Below are 17,820 nucleotides of genomic sequence, written 5' to 3' on the forward strand. Positions count from 1 at the left end.
AAATTGTTGGCCTTAAGGTCAACATGGATAGAGAACAACAACAAAAAATTACAAAAAATTTAATATTACCAATTTTGATATACGTGTGTGTGTGCATACAGATAATAGATATATTTCCCATTGATTCAACAAAAATACTAAATATCTAATGTTACAGAGTGCCATGTATTCCTTAAATGATTCCTTTTGCCCTTATTATAGAATATTTTATGTAACTTTTACTTGGAACTGAAAAATACTATTTAGATATAGATAAACTTTTTCTATTTTAGGTAAATTTTAGTAGATCCCCTATGGAAATGCGAGTCCCATTTCGGTGTCATATTAAGAGAGACTTCTTACCAGGTATCCATGTTGAGTTTAAGCAGTCTCCTCACCAAAGAAGTTTACGGGCCCAGTTGTACTGGATTCAGGTAATATTTCTTTATCTTCATTTTCTCTCCCTCCCTCTCTCCCTTCCTTCTTCCCTCCTCCCTCCCTCCCTCTCTTTCTTCTTTCTTTCCTTTCTTTCTCCCTCCCTTCCTCCTTCCCTTCTCCCTCCTTTCTTCCTTCTCTTCTTCCCTCCCTTCTTCCTTTCCTTTCTCTCTCCTTCCCTTCCTCTCTCAATCTCCCTTTCTTCCTTCCTCTTTCCCTCCCTTCTTCCCTTAATCTTTTTCCTTCCCTTCCTTCCTCCCTTTCTTCCTCTCTCCCTTTCTCTCTTTCTTCTTCCCTCCCTCTCTTTCTTCCTTTGCATTGGAGTTAAATGACTTGCCCAGGATCCCGCCGCTTGGAAGTGTTAAGTATCTGAGGCTGGATTTAAATTCGGGTCCTCCTAATTCCAGGGCCAGTGTTCTATCCACTGCATCTTCTAAATAACTCCTTTTATCTTCATTTTCAAAAAAGTCATTAGTAAATTTTTAAGAATGAAATTATAAATTTTAACTTGGATTTATCATTGTGTGTCTACATTTTTTTCAATTCTTCAGTATTGTTAGAGAATGTTTTCCAGTCAGTTTAATAATATTTTTTATCTATTTACTTCTTGACTTATACATCTTAATGCAGAAGTAGAATTCTTCCTTTTGGTAAGAATATCCAGCTTGTAAAAAAAAAAAGCGGTTTTTTTTTCTTTTAAATTTTCAATAGTATTTTGTTTTTTCATATACACATAAAAGTAGTTTTCAGCATTCATTTTTGTAAGACTTTATGTTCCAAATTTTTCTCCCTCCTTCTCTTACCTACTACCCCCTTCTTCAAGGCCGCAAGTAATCTAATTTAGGTTAAATATGTGGAATTCAAAAAGAGCATGTTTTATATGATAATATAAAATCTGTTGAGTTTGAAATCTCTCATAAATTATTTTGGAATAAGACATTTTAATATTTTCTTAATCGCTTATAGAAGAAATCAGACCTTTTGAAAACATAGTATTTAAGGGCTTTTTATTTAGCACTGTGTTTTTAAAGCAGTGGCAGTTCTTTGGCACATGAAAGTACTCCCAGGTAGAGAGACAGTGTTTGCATGACTTACTCTCATTTGATCAGGGAAATCTTCAGTTACATGTATGCATTTTATGGCTTATTACTATACTGAACAAGTTGAGTTTCGATTTCCCATTTGTTTTTTTAACTTATAATGAGAAATTTTCATCATTGTCTCTGAAAATAAGTCATTTTTTTCTTTACTATTTCCTGTTTAATATTACATCAATTTCTACCATAAGACCATATATTAATTACTTTTAGCATGGCCTGTATGGTATATAGCTACAAAGTTTTGCATTAATGACTTTGTGTATAAATTCTTTATGTTGCTTTTGCTCTAATTATGTTTTCCAGAACTTCATTTTTTTTTTTTTTGCCTCCATTTCCTTTGTGGAATGTGGGATCTTTCTTTAGTTGGGAGAGAGAAAAAAAGATTATATTGGAAAATAAAAATTGGAGGGGAAAAGAAAAATAAATAGTTATAAAGATAGAAGATAAGAATAAAAAAATTATAAGATAAAATAAAAGTAGAAGAAACCTTAAGGAGCACAGAGATAATTGGGGAGTGTATGTATGTATGTATATGTATGTGCATATGTGCATACATATGTGTAAAATTAAAATTAAAAAAAAATATATGCATCCTTTTTGTCTTATCTTCTAGGTTGATAATCAGTTACCAGGTTCAATGTTCCCAGTTGCATTTCATCCTGTAGCCCCTCCAAAGTCCATTGCTTTGGATTCAGGTAAAGAAAAAGTAAAAAGTTAATTTGAAACATACTTGTTTATTAAAGGTAATAAATATTAACATTTTTTTTCTGTAGAGATCAATTATTTTCTCTTTTTTACCTTTCAGAGCCCAGGCCATTTATTGATATTAGCATCATCACAAGATTTAATGAGTATAGTAAAGTGCTGCAATTCAAGTAAGTAAAGTAAGAAAGTTTTAACAGGAATTTACAATGATATTTGCTACTAGCATTCTGATAAATTCAGGGTAAAACTTTTGAAATACTAATTGGTAATATAAATTTTTATTTCCTCTGTTTGAGTGTGATAATCTATTTTATGATGATGATTACTATTTTTTGTTTTGGACCTTTGCTTTCATTGATATGGGAAATCTGTAGCATGGAAACTGTCTGCTGAAACAAATTGGCACATTGTCTATAACTTTTTATTTTAGAGAGTTGCTTTAGATCACTGAAAAAAGTTCCATATTCATAGAACTAATCTGTGTCAGAGCCCGGCCTTTAATCTAGAACACCTAAAGGCTGGCCATCTCTTATTTTCGCTTCCTTTTGAGCAAGGGCCCAGACCATTTATGCTTGATCATTCCCTGCTCTTTGCTTTCATGTAGGTACCTTCTCTCTACTCACTTTTCTTTTTATAAATTGTCTTCTTTCCTCAGAATGTAAATTTCTTGAGGGAAGGAGCTTGTTTTTGTTTATATTTTTATTCCTGGTAGGAAATGAGTATATGGCAGTTGTTGGCCATCTAGATCTGATTTTTATAATTAATTGAGTAATGGCATAAGTGTTTAGAGGTGGTTTTCTTAATGGATCATTCTATCTATGCATAGATCTCATTATTTTCCTAATGAAAGAGCTCTTAGCAGATGAAGTAGAAACCTTCTGCTGTGGCCTTTGGCCAAAACTAGGAAATCACTGATTTAGGACTTATTAATCACTTTCCTTTTCTGGGCTTCAGTTTCTCATATAGAGATTACATCTACATCTAGAGATGTATTTAGTACCTGAGTTACAGGATTATTGTGAAAATCAAATAAGGGAATTAAATAAAGCATGCTATGCTCTATTAATGTTGATTTATAATTCTAATTCTCTTTAAATATTGCTGAAAATAAGGTAATGAAATTATTGCATATATAGGAAAAAACATTATTTACTGTTACTATCTGTTATTTTTTTCTAGGTATTTTATGGTTCTTATCCAAGAAATGGCTTTGAAAATTGACCAAGGATTCTTAGGTGCAGTTCTTGCACTCTTCACACCAGCTACTGACCCTGAAGCTGAAAGGAAAAGGGTAATCATACTTTTTCATTGTGTGTCTCATAGTTTGACTTCTGTCTTTTAGAAAAACATGAGTGTGAAGTAATTAAAATTTGATGTTTTTATTGAGTGGGTTTTTTAAAAAAGAAAATATGATTAAAAATTTCTTTTAATGATTTCATTTCTTCTAGACTAAATTAATCCAGCAAGATATTGATACTCTAAACACTGAATTACTGGAAACATCCATGACAGATATATCAAGCCTCAGTTTCTTTGAACATTTCCATATTTCTCCCATTAAGGTATGCTGTAACTATTTTGGGAAAGTGGGAAACAAATCAAGTATTTATTTTGAAATTTGGAAAAATATTGTATCAGGTGGAGATTTTATTTCAAGGACCTAAGTAGAGTGGATTTTCTAATGAAGGAAACTGTGTAATAGTGTGTAACATGTATATGCCCAGTGTCCCACAAAGAAACTGCTGGTGCATGTTCTTCAGGTCCAAATTAATAGCACCCAAAAGTTCATTGACTTAATTAGAGAATTAGTTGGCAAAACCTTTTCCTAATTAAGTATGGAATTGTGACTAGAAAGAAATTTTATCTAAACAGAAAGATTTAACGGACATCCTCATTACTATGTGAAAATGCTTAAGTTGGTATTATATGCTGTTGAGGTATTTTTCCCTTTCTAAAATTTTGTTAGAAGTTAGGGAAAGGAAAATGGGATTCTTTTCATTTATCTAAATTTGAACTTTATGCTCTGCCTTGCTTTTCTCCTTTTTATTTTTCTTTTTAGATTCCTTAAAGAAATATATTTCCTGTATATTATCCATTCTGACACTCAAAACTCATGCAGTAGGCTAGAATATTAACTGGATATCATTTTTAAAAAAAAGATGTTAAGATCCTGCATTTAGTCCATGAGTATATAGTTTCATACCAACTGGTTTGATCATTTTAACTTAGCTGGCTGAACAAAACAATTTTTGGAAAGATTTATAAAATAATAGAATGGATTATCTCTTTGGTTTGAATTGTGAGATCAATGTGATTGGATACTTAGACAAAATTAGGTAGTCAAATTTAGTAAGTGTTATCTTTTTGAAAGAAAATCAGATATTTTGTTAGATATTGTAGAGGGCTGAAACTCCAAAAAGGTGTACTTGAATCAGACAGCAGAGCACTTAAGGATATTTATCTATTGGATGTGAAATAATGGCTCTATAAGCATATACTTAGATGATATGATAATGTGATGGTTCTCTTTATGATTGGTTCCTGCTGAATGGGTAATAGTGAGGTAATCACAGGCAAGGATTGGAGGACTGGGGGAGAGAAGTCAGAGTCACTTGGTGACAGGAAGAGGAGGAGAGAGGCTGGAGAACCTGGACTCCAGAATCCAGGATACATCTTTGGCAGGCTACATGGCAGCTTGCCTGCCTCCTTCACTTCTCCCTTAAAGACCAAGAACTTTGATTTATCCTGACTCTGACTGATCCTGAGGCCCTCCAGGGAGCTAGTCTGGATATTATAAGATATGGTAGAAATTTACTTATTTTAAAGTACACTGGGAATTGTGAATGTAAAAAGGATGAGTCATAATTCTTCCCCTTTATTTCAGAAGGGCTCTATCCTGAAGGAGGTATAAAAATTATGGATGCTATGGATTTATCTTTGAACCACATTACTAAAGCCATTTCTTGCACATGAACTATAAAATACTCAGGCAGTATTGTGAATGTGATATCTCACAGCCATATTGGAGTTAGATAAATGTATATGTTAAAAATGAACAAAAAGTATCATCCTCTTGCCTTTCTAGCGCCCTTTTCCAAGTAGTCTTCCCCAACTCTTCTTTAAAATATTTAGAAAGTTGTGAGAATTCTTACAAGGTGCTAAGTCACTGGAATTGATAGAGACGATGATTATGTAGTTAGTACTTACTAGAGTTCTGCAAGATTCACACCTTTAAGAGAACATATATAAGCCAGGAGCCTCAACCAGGATGCACTTTGGGAGATTCAAAGCCAGGATTTAGTCGAGGAGATTCACAAGTCAGGCAGGAAGAAGGAAGACAGAGAAGTGGTGGCAGGCTGTCCTGTGGAGAATATTGAAACCAAGATCCGGAAGGCCTCAAGAAAACTAGCCAAGCTTCATTGCCTATTAAGATTTGGAAAGAGACAGTAAAGGATTTGAACTTTTAATTCCTGGCTGCATTTGAGGTGATTATTGAACTGAACTGAAATTAAGGCTGCTTTCAGAAGCTCCCCAAGAAACCTGCTCACAGAGAACATTTACTTTAGGGAAGAACATTACAGAAAATAACCAAATGATAAAGAAAAACCTGTTTATTGCATTTATATATTTACTCTTATGTTGGAAAATTTTTTGTGCCTGTCTTTTTATAAAATTAAGATGGAAGATTATACACTGAAGAACTAAGCATTTAAGATATCAAAAAATCTAAAAACCTTGTACATTTCAATAAGTATTTCACAGCTATAGAAGAGTATGCATTCTTTTTTAGAAATTTTTATATTTTTCTGCATCATTAAAAGGTATCTAATAATACAAAAAGTCCTAATACAACTATCTGAAATAGCATGATGAATTGTGTCTAAGATAAACATGCATACTAGCTTATATTTGATAATATATACACATAAAACATGTCAGCATTCACTTTTTTCCTTTATAATAAACTTAGCAAATGTTACAAAACATGAACATTTCAGTATCCAAAGAGTAAAAAAATACATTTTTATATAATACTGTAAACTTTTGTTACATGCCACATTTTAAAAAGCATGTTAAAAAGATAGTAATGACATTGCCCTGCCTATTTTATTATTATTTATTATTTTATTATTATTTATTATTTATTATTATTTTATTATTTTATTATTATTTTATTATTGCCCTTTCTAAACTTCTTTGTACTTTTGTCTGTATATTTTTTATTTTTATTTTTTTCTTCTTGTTGTAGTAATAGTCATTTACTCCTTCTTTATCTTCTCCTCACCCCAAACAAAATAAAAACCTTCCCTTGTTATAAGTAAGTATAGTCAAACCAAACAAATTTTACACATTGGCTGTGCCTGAAAATGTAAATCTTACCCAAACCTTTAATTCTGTTAGTCAAGAAATGGGAGGCATGCTTTATCATTATTTTTCTGAATCATGACTGCTCATTGCATTGATCAGAATTCTTAAGTCTTTATAACTTATTTTCCTTTACATTATAGTAGTCACTGTGTTCTTCTGGTTCTCATTTGACTGCATTGATGAAGGCAAATCTTAAAAGTTTCTGTGCAACCATTTTTTTTTAAATTATAATAACTTTTTATTGACAGAACCCCTGCCAGGGTAATTTTTTTTACAACATTATCCCTTGCACTCACTTCTGTTCCAATTTTTCCCTCCCACCCTCCACCCCCTCCCCTATATGGCAAGCAGTCCTATATATGTTGAATATGTCGTAGTATATCCTAGATACAATATAGGTGTGCAGAACCAAACAGTTTTCTTGTTGCACAGGGAGAATTGGATTCCGAAGGTAAAAATAACCCTGGAAGAAAAACAAAAATGCAAACAGTTTACATTCATTTCCCAGTGTTTTTTCTTTGGGTGTAGCTGCTTCTGTCCATCATTGATCAATTGAAACTGATTTAGGTCTCTTTGTCAAAGAAATCCACTTCCATCAGAGTACATCTTCATACAGTATGGTTGTTGACGTATATAATGATCTCTTGGTTCTGCTCATTTCACTTAGCATCCATTCATGTAAGTCTCTCCAAGCCTCTCTGTATTCATCCTGCTGGTCATTTCTTACAGAACAATAATATTCCATAACATTCATATACCATAAATTACCCAACCATTCTCCAATTGATGGGCATCCATTCATTTTCCAGTTTCTAGCCACTATAAACAGGGCTGCCACAAACATTTTGGCACATACTGTTCCCTTTCCCTTCTTTAGTATCTCCTTGGGGTATAAGCCCAGTAGTAGCACTGCTGAGTCAAAGGATATGGACAGTTTGATAACTTTTGGGGCATAATTCCAGATTGCTCTCCAGAATGGTTGGATTCGTTCACAACTCCACCAACAATGTATCAGTGTCCCAGTTTTCCCGCATCCCCTCCAACAATCATCATTAATTTTTCCTGTCATCTTAGCCAATCTGACAGGTGTGTAGTGGTATCTCAGAGTTGTCTTAATTTGCATTTCTCTGATTAATAATGATTTTGGAGCACTCTTTCATATGAGTGGTAATAGTTTCAATTTCATCGTCTGAAATTGCCTGTTCATATCCTTTGACCATTTGTCAATTGGAGAATGGCTTGGTTTCTTATAAATTAGAGTCAGTTCTCTATATATTTTGGAGATGAGGCCTTTATCAGAACCTTTAACTGTGAAGATGTTTTCCCAGTTTGTTGCTTCCCTTCTAATCTTGTTTGCATTAGTTTTGTTTGTACAGAAGCTTTTTAATTTGATGTAATCAAAATTTTCTATTTTGTGGCCAATAATGGTCTATAGTTCGTCTTTGGTCACAAATTTCTTCCTCCTCCACAAGTCTGAGAGATAAATTATCCTATGTTCCTCCAATTTATTTATAATCTTGTTCTTTATGTCTAAAAATCATAGACCCATTTTGATCTTATCTTGGTATACAGTGTTAAGTGTGGGTCCATGCCTAATTTCTGCCATACTAATTTCCAGTTATCCCAGCAGTTTTTGTAAAATAATGAATTCTTATCCCAAAAGTTAGTATCTTTGGGTTTGTCAAACACTAGATTGCTGTAGTAGATTGACTATTTTGTCTTGTGAACCTAACCTGTTCTACTGATCAACTAATCCATTTCTTAGCCAATACCAAATGGTTTTGGTGACTGCTGCTTTATAATATAGTTTTAGATCAGGTACAGCTAGGCCACCTTCATTTGATTTTTTTTTCATTAATTCTTTTGAGATTCTCGACCTTTTATTATATCATATAATTTTGTTTGTTATTTTTCTAGATCACTAAAATATTTTCTTGGAAGTCTGATTGGTATAGCACTAAATAAATAGATTAGTTTTGGGAGTATTTTCATCTTTATTATATTCGCTCAGCCTATCCAGGAGCACTTAATATTTTTCCAATTATTTAAGTCTGACTTTATTTGTGTGGAAAGTTTTTTGTAATTTTGCTCATATAATTCCTGACTTTCCTTTGGTAGATAGATTCCCAAATATTTTATGCTGTGACAGTTATTTTGAATGGAATTTCTCTTTGTATCTCTTGCTGTTTGGATTTTTGTTGGTGATGTATAAAATGCTGAGGATTTATGTGGATTTATTTTATAACCTGCAACTTTGCTTAAGTTATGAATTATTTCTAATAGCTTTTTAGTAGAATCTCTGGGGTTCTCTAAGTATATCATCATATCATCTGCAAAGAGTGATAGTTTGGTTTCCTCATTGCCTATTCTGATTCCTTTAATCTCTTTCTTGACTCTTATTGCTGAGGCTAGTGTTTCTAATACAATATTGAATAATAATGGTGATAGTGGGCAACTTTGTTTCACTCCAGATCTTACTGGGAAAGGTTCCAGTTTTTCCCCATTGCATATGATGCTTACTGATGGTTTTAAATATATGCTCCTGACTATTTTAAGAAAAAAGTCCATTTATTCCTATACTCTCAAGTGTTTTTATTAGGAATGGATGTTGGATTTTATCAAATGCTTTTTCTGCATCTTTTGAGATGATCATATGGTTTTTGTTAGTTTGCTTATTGATATAGTCAGTTATGCTAATAGTTTTCCTAATATTGAACCAGCCCTGCAGTCTTGGTATAAATACTACTTGGCCATAGTGCATTATCCTGGGGATGATTTTCTGTAATCTTTTTGCTAATATTTTATTTAAGATTTTAGCATCGATATTCATTAGGGAGATTGGTCTATAATTTTCTTTCTCTGTTTTCAGCCTACCTGGTTTAGGTATCAGTACCATGTCTGTGTCGTAAAAGGAGTTTGGTGTAGGACTCCGTGTTTTTTCAAATAGTTTATATAGCATTGGAGTTAATTGTTCTTTAAATGTTTGGTAGAATTCACATGTAAATCCATCTGGTCCTGGGGATTTTTTCTTAGGGAGTTGGTTAATAGCTTGTTCCATTTCTTTTCTAAAATGGGACTGTTTAGGATATTTACTTCTTCCTCTGTTAATCTGGGCAAGCTATATTTTGAAGGTATTCTTCCATTTCATTTAAGTTGTCGAATTTATTGGCATAAAGTTGGGCAAAAGTAACTCCTAATTATTGCTCTAATTTCCTCTTTGTTAGTGAGCAGTTCTCCCTTTTCATTTTAAGACTAACAATTTGATTTTCCTCTTTCCTTTTTTAATCAGATTTACTAAGGGTTTGTCTATTTTGTTGGTTATTTCATAGAACCAACTCTTAGTTTATTAATTAATTCAGTAGTTTTTTTACTTTCAATTTTATTGAGCTCTCCTTTTATTTTTAGAATTTCAAGTTTAGTGTTTGATTGGGGGTTTTTAATTTGTTCCTTTTCTAGCATTTTTAATTGCAAGCCCAATTCGTTGACCTTCTCTTTCTCTATTTTATGCAAGTAGGCCTCTAGAGATATGAAATTTCCCTTTCTTATCGCTTTGGCTGCATCCCACACATTTTGGTGCAACCATTCTTTTTGCCATTTATTTACATGACTAATTTTCTATTATTAATCTGTATGCAAATTTATATACCATAATTTGCTGAACAATTCCCCAATTAATTGGGATCTGCTATGTTTTCATTTCTTGACTTCTTTAAAAGGCTTTTCCTGTGAATGTTTTTGTATATGTGGGTCTTTCTCAACTATCTTTGACATCTTTGCAGTATATGTGTAGTAGTGGTCAGTGGGTCAGAAAGCATATACAGTTTAGTGACTTTGGAGCATTAAATGCCAATTTATTTTCTAAAATGGTTAGAGCAATTCACAGCTCCACAAATAGTACATGTATATCTGTGCACTCATTTACTTTCAACAATTGTTAGTTTTACTTTTGGAGAGAGTTGTCTTTACTACTCTGATAGAATGTTCTTATGAGTATCATAGGTATTGATAGCTTACATTTTTTTTTTTTTTTTTGGAAAACTGCTTGTTTGTACACTTTGATCTGCTAGGTTTTTATTTGTATAAATATAATGTGTGATATTTATATGTGTGTATATATACACCTATATATCTTAGCTATCAAAACTTTATCAGAAATATTTCTTACAAAGATACTTTTTGATTCCCATCTGATTGTAACTGCATTGTTTCCATTTGTGCAAAAGCCCTTTGATTTGTGTAAGGGTCCATTTTATCTTTTTATTGTTATATGCGTGCGCGCGAGCGTGTGTGTGTGTGTGTTTGTATGGTTGTATGTGTGTTTGTTCTGAAGTCGTTCCAACTCAGCATTCACTTTCAGTAATACAGAATTATTCAAGTAATTAGTAATAAGTATAATTTTTTACTAGTATATTGTCACAGAATTTGAGGAAATTTTTGAAGATGGCCTAAAAATTATGTATAAAGTTGAACGAAGATTATTGACAAGAAATTGATCTGAACATCTCTTGATTTGGGTTTCTTTTACAATTTTTACTACCATACCCTTTCATAATATTCCATAATATGACGAAAAATATTTATGTTAACAAACTAAACAGATTTTAAATACTTTGAATTATAAAGCAGAGAATGGAAGCCCTTTGAGCACTTCTTCCTTTTCCATTTTTATGTCATTAAGGAAAATTTGAGATTAAATCCCAAATATATACATAGTGCTTCATCTTAATAGATTGTTTCCATCTCCTGTCTTTATGACTTTGCCTAATTTGTCCCCTGTCCTTCAAATGTTTTTTCTTTTGCTCCTGTCTCATAGATTCTTTAGATATTATGACTTACTTGAAATCTTTCCTGTTTCTCCCCTTTTGCTCCCTAGTTGATATGTATCTCTCTTCAACCTTGGGGACATTAGTCTGTATTTTCTCTTTACATATTTTGTATTTACTTAACGTTTTATATCTTATTTTTCCATAATAGTAGTGCCTATCATGTAGTCTTTAGTAATTGCTCAATAAGTGATAAATGAATGAATGGTTATTTGAGTTTTGAATAAAAATTTGATTTTAATTTTGTTATGATACATATGTGGAGAGATAGGAACCATGTGGAATTTGGGGCGCTCACTATGTTAAACTGAGAACTGATCATCATTTTCCAGGATTTCCAGGATCATCAGAAAGAAAGAAATCAGTCATATGGATTATTCATGACATATTTATCAGTGTCAATTATTATTAATAATGCCAATAATAATAGCTGTGATTTTTTGTTCTTTAAAATTAGCAAAGCTATTTACATAGGTTATCTCGTTTTATTCTCACCACAATCCTGGGAAATAAGTTCTATATCTCCACTTTAGTGGTCAGGAAATTTAGGCAGACAGGTTAAAATGATTTACCCAGAGACACATAGCTAGTAAATATCTGAGGCCATATTTAAACTTGGGTCAAACATTCTATTTATTCACTATGACACACAGCTGCCTTTTTGCATTAGTAATTCACAGTTTTTGATAACAATGTAAGGTAATTATCAATAATTTTTGAGAAGTCACAGAGTTCTAGGAGAGACATCAAAATATTAGAGTTGACCATATACCCGATTTTTCTAAAAAGGGAATTGCTGGTGCATTCAATAGTTCATATTTCAACAAATAAATTTCTAGTTAAGTGGGTGAAAATAAAATATTAGGGATTAAACATGGATGACTTGTAGCTAATTCACCATGTTTCAGATAATTTTATATATATTTTGCTTGCATTCTTTGAAATCTTTTAATGAAAGAATAGATGTAGTGGTAAAATGTTAAGACTCTCAATTATTAGATGAATAAGTTTAAAGTTTTATATTTTAAATGAATTATTAAGCAATTTGTGGGTTGATAATTTTTATTGGTGTATTGTTAAGCAAATTTTTTTAGAAAAAAAATTGGTTATCTGTATAAGCTGTTTTTAATAATTTTTTTTATCTGTCTTTCTTAAAAAAAAAAAAAAAAAACTTTTAGTTACATTTAAGTCTTTCCTTGGGTTCTGGTGGTGAAGAATCAGACAAAGAAAAACAGGAAATGATTGCACTTCATTCTGTCAACCTCCTATTGAAAAGCATAGGTGCTACACTGACTGATGTGGATGACCTCATATTCAAGTAAGCATTATTCTCAAATAAACTGGGAATACAGAAATATTAACTGTTGTTATCATGTATAGATATTTCATTCCCTTTGTCATCATGATACTCCTATTTAAGATGATTTTACTCTAAAGTTAAAGGGCTGGCGAGTGGAACCATAGGGAAATAGAATGATTCACCCTTTCCAAAAACAATTACAAATTTGACTTGATTATGGTTCTGGAACTCAAAGTGCAGTAGGATATAGTTGGGTAGGGGATGAGGAGTGCGGTTGTCAGGAACCCAGAAATGAAATGCAGTCTAGGTAGAGCTGGTCCTAGATATAGTGGGTGATTGTAACACTATTAAGCAGTCATAAAAGGGTTGAGACTTCCATGGTTGTTTTCTGCTTTAGAGTTATCGTAGTTGGGTAAAATAGCTGGGGGTTGTTGAAGTACTTATGAAGCATTTAAAACTTAAATATTGGCATTGTTGTTATAATTTCCTAGAGAAATTAATAATATTTCATTTGGCCATGGGAGGATGTAAGCATCTTCCATGCTCTAGTCTTGAAGGTAAGAAGGATTTTCAGAAGGCAGACATATGAAAGAAGTTTTTCAGACATGGAGGATGAAGTAGACAAATACATAATGACAGAGAATAGGTGGGAATTTTGCAACAGTGAATGTAGTAGTTTGGCTAGGGTATAAAATGCATGAAACTAAATGGTGTAAATAAAGCCTAGAAAAGGTTATTTTAGAGCCAGATGATAGGGAGAATTTCCTAAAAGTCATTTTTGGAAGATAAGAATATTTGTATTTAGCAGATCCATAGTTTTCATGTAAGTAAACATTTCTTAAATGATTGATTGCTTGTAAATATTTTCTTAACATCATAAGGTCTTTCTATGAAGAAGTTCATTCAACAAAGATTAACTCATTTTCTGTTTAAATTATCTTAAACACTAGATTAATATAGTAAAGATGAAATTTCCCTAAAAAGTTAGCCTAGTATCTGTTTATTAGTGAAGATAAATATTCTCCAGCTATAGTGCTTCTTAGGCTCTAGATCAGATTTTATCTCTCTCCTAAAATTTTTATAAGAATGAGATACTAACATGGTAATTTGGAGAAATGCATAAATGTATATAGTAGGAAACTGTCAAATTGTATGGCCAGGATGAAAAACTAATTATAATTTCTAAATGTTCAATTCCAGTTGTATTTAAATTAAGTATCACTTACTAAGGATGACAGTTCTCATGTACTTCTACTTTTCAGACTGGCATATTATGAAGTTCAGTATCAGTTCTACAAGAGAGATCAACTCATGTGGAGTGTTGTCAGGCACTATAGTGAACAGGTAATTTCTGACTCAAGAGAAAAACAAACTTCCCCATTTTTCTTGCTCAGTAGGCTAGTTGACCACTTAATTATTTACTTAGTACCATTATTTACTTATTACTAAGTACCAAGTACTTAGCTTGAATAATGAAAATGCATTTCCTTACTTAACTTTTTCTTCTTTCTTTTCAATTAAAAAAAAAATATGTATATAATTTTTTTGTAGTAGGTAGAAGCTGGTTACTTTAGTCTCTTAAGGTTCTAGAGAATCAAAAAGGGAAGCCTCTTGGCAATAGTTTGAACCTGGAGAGAATCTATATATTACATTCAGTATAGAAATAGTACCTAGATATAAGTTATAAGAGAGGAATCCTTCTAAATCAGTACCAAAAATAAAATAGAAGACTGAGACATACTTAGGTAATTCTAGTTTTAAGTCTGTGCTCAAGAGCACATAGTAACTATTTAGGGTCTCTTAGGTACTATTTCAATACTGAAGGTAATATTAAGATATCATTTATTTGTAGTATTGCCATTCCATTTCCTTTTTGTTCTGATTTGCAAATATTGCATATATTTTACTTTTTCCCTTCAACCATAATATTTGGCTTAACTAATACTGTTGTTTTAAAAATGTTAATGTTATTTTAATATTGAACAAATAAATAACCACAGAGCCTTTATTAACTCTTTCTTTTTTTTAGTTTTTGAAGCAGATGTATGTCCTGGTATTGGGTTTAGATGTACTTGGAAATCCATTTGGATTAATTAGAGGTCTGTCTGAAGGTGTTGAAGCACTCTTTTATGAACCTTTTCAGGTATTTCATTCTATTTGTTTTGACTCCCAAAATAGGGAAATTGAATTTCTACTTTATCTTTTTCTCAAACCGAACATTTAAATTTGACTGAATTATTGAAGCATTCCAAGGGTTAAAGAGATTTAAATTTATTTTCACCAATCCCTGGGTTCTTTAAAGGAGTTATTAGTATGTATCTCTAGGGTAGGCATTCTTAAACCCTTTTTGTATCATGCTCCTGTTTGTCAATGTGGTAAAGTCTATGTATCTCTTCTAAAAATAATGCTTTTAAATGTATAAAATAAAATATGTAGGATTACAAAGGAATTCAGTTATATTGAAATATAGTTCTTAGAATATTAAAGCACCAAGTTCGTGGGCTGTAGGCTAAGAATCCCATTCTAAAAATTGTAAGAAAGCATAGGGTTAGAGAAGATAGTTGGAGAAAATGAATTTTTGATATATCAGATTTGAGTTTACATTCTGAGTCTTCATATTAGAACTATGTTGCTTCATCTTTCCCAAGTCTCTCTCTTTAAAAGTCTAACTTTAAATGGCTTTTTCAGGCAAGAATTGTATCTCTTATGCATTCTTCTTTGGAATATGGTTAAAGTATATGATGTTAAAATCTTTGACTCTGCTGTTTGACATTTTTAGTTCTTTCACAGAGTTTGACAAAATTCTCTTAGAGATTAGGATGTTATGATCATAACATATACTCAATAAATTTTCTTTCATGAGAGGGAAAATAGGTGAAAAGAATGTTAAAGTATGGTGTTGAAAGGAATTTCAAGATTTTTTTGAAGGTTATCTCTGGAAAAATATGTATGTTTTTATTAGTCCTAAAATTATTAATAGAAGCTGTTAAATCAAAGTGTAAGACATTAAAATTTAACTTTTTAAATCAGGGAGCTGTTCAAGGGCCTGAAGAATTTGCTGAAGGGTTAGTAATTGGAGTAAGAAGTCTCTTTGGACACACTGTAGGTATGTGTCATTTCATTTATTCTTAAAAGTCACTAAATTCTATCTTATGATAAAATTTTCATATTTAATCAAACGAGGATCTCTTTCTTCTAGTATCTCTGGGTAAAAAATAGTTATTCTCTTGCCTTTAAGTGAATGATAGTTCTAAGACAGCAGCCTGTGGTTCTTATCACTATTCCTGTGTGATCCCTTTTAGAGAGATTTAATATGACCAGCAAGATAGCCAAATAGTTGCTTAATACAAACTTTTCTAAATCAAAACCTCAAAATAAGTGAATTACATTAATCATCTAAGTTAACATATATAAGATATGCTAGCTTTTAATAGTAGTTTTACTATTATGATTATTGTCAACCCAAGTATAAAGTAGTTTCAGCTGAATCAGCAAGACAATTAGGCATAATACCTTATGCAAGGTTAAATGCTCATTACTAAAAACTTAGACACTTTCATTTAGTGTTCCTACCTCCAACCAACTCCAAGCACCTATCTCAGTGACCCCAAATAAGCTTAATCTAGTATTGAGGATCCAGCTGCATGAATCCTTCATGGCAACAGTCCTGCAAGAAAAAACAGACACTAGTGTTACCCAACCATTTGGTAGAAAAGTAAGGAAAAAAAAGGAGGATTCAACCACAGAAGAAGAGCCATATTTGACTCTCATATCCACAAACTAGCAGGGAAGATAACATCATCTGGATTAAAGGCGCTCAGGAGTCTGCTCTTCTATCCTTTTTCCTTCCCACTACTCTACCCTGCCCCAGAAATCACTATTTATTAGAGAAATGCAAATTAAAACAACTCTGAGTTACCACCTCACACTTCTCAGGTTGGCTAAGATGACAAGAAAAGATAATGATAAATATTGAGGAGATGTGGGAAAACTGGGACATTAATACATTGTTGGTGGAGTTGTGAAATGATCCAACCATTATGGAGAACAATCTGGAACTATGCCCAAAGGACTATAAAATTATGCATACCAGTAGTGCCATTACTGGCTCTGTACCTCAAGGAATTCATAAAGGAGGGAAAAGGACCCACATGTGCAAAAATGTTTGAAGCAGCTCTTTGTATGGTAGCAAAGAATTGGAAAAGGGAGTGGATGTCCAACAATTGGGAAATGGCTGAATAAGCTGTGTATATGAATGTAATGGAATATTATTGTTCTATAAAAAATGATGAAGCTGGTTTTAGAAAGGCCTGGGAAGGAAGGAAGGAATAACAAAATAAATATGAAATAAATGAAAGAATACATGTGTTTAATCATACTTTTAAGTGTGAATTGAATATATAGTTTAATAAAACCAAAGAAAATGGCAGAATGGATAATATCAAACACTCTAGAGAGAGATAGGGAGAGAAGGCGAAGGAGACAGAGAGACAGGAAGAGAGAGAGAGGGGAAGAGAGAGGGAGGGAAAGAGAGAAGTGGGGAGAGAGGGGCAGGCACAGAATTTACTCTATCAATTTAGTTAAAAAAAAAAAGTTAAAATCAGTCTATGAAACAAATTGACAAAAAATTGATAAAATCAAAAGAAAAACAAGGATGTTTCATTATGCTGCTCAGAGAACATAGATTGTACCAAAAGCAATAAATATAGAGAGTATTACTTAAATTCATGAATGAAAATTGTCAGTCGAAAAGAGAGAGTGTTGTATGTAGTAGACTTCAGTATTTTGTGGAGTGCTAGTAATTCTCAAAAGGTTAGATTAAAATATAGAACTGAATGAAACTACTGAAGAATTTTGAGCTGAAAAATCTATGGCATCTCTTGAATGGAAACAACAACAACAAAAAATAATAATGCTTGTTGTTAGTGTCACATAGTACTTTAATTAAAAATATATATATATTGCTAGGCCAGAGAAATTTTAAGTGAAAGTTGAAAAGCAGAAATCTTAAACATGTTCTTTGTACATCTAACCACTTACAAACCATGACAAAAATTGGTGACTAATAGGGTATATGATCAAAAGACAGACATAAATGGGGACAGCGGTA

The 17,820-nt window shown here is 32.2% G+C and overlaps 1 protein-coding gene across 4 annotated transcripts in view; it reads left to right on the forward strand.

The window, feature by feature from the left end:
* VPS13C (vacuolar protein sorting 13 homolog C) overlaps positions 1–17,820 on the forward strand; it is a 177,104-nt gene that overhangs the window by 144,519 nt on the left and 14,765 nt on the right. For all 4 annotated transcript variants that reach the window (XM_031955443.1, XM_031955444.1, XM_031955445.1 and 1 more), the window contains 9 exons: positions 273–413; positions 2,128–2,209; positions 2,320–2,389; positions 3,399–3,510; positions 3,668–3,781; positions 12,589–12,728; positions 13,973–14,054; positions 14,740–14,853; positions 15,741–15,816. In XM_031955443.1, the coding sequence (XP_031811303.1) occupies positions 273–413; positions 2,128–2,209; positions 2,320–2,389; positions 3,399–3,510; positions 3,668–3,781; positions 12,589–12,728; positions 13,973–14,054; positions 14,740–14,853; positions 15,741–15,816 (931 nt within the window). The remainder of the gene's footprint in view (positions 1–272; positions 414–2,127; positions 2,210–2,319; positions 2,390–3,398; positions 3,511–3,667; positions 3,782–12,588; positions 12,729–13,972; positions 14,055–14,739; positions 14,854–15,740; positions 15,817–17,820) is intronic.

This window comes from Sarcophilus harrisii, chromosome 2 (assembly GCF_902635505.1).
Source record: "Sarcophilus harrisii chromosome 2, mSarHar1.11, whole genome shotgun sequence".
NCBI lineage: Eukaryota > Metazoa > Chordata > Mammalia > Dasyuromorphia > Dasyuridae > Sarcophilus > Sarcophilus harrisii.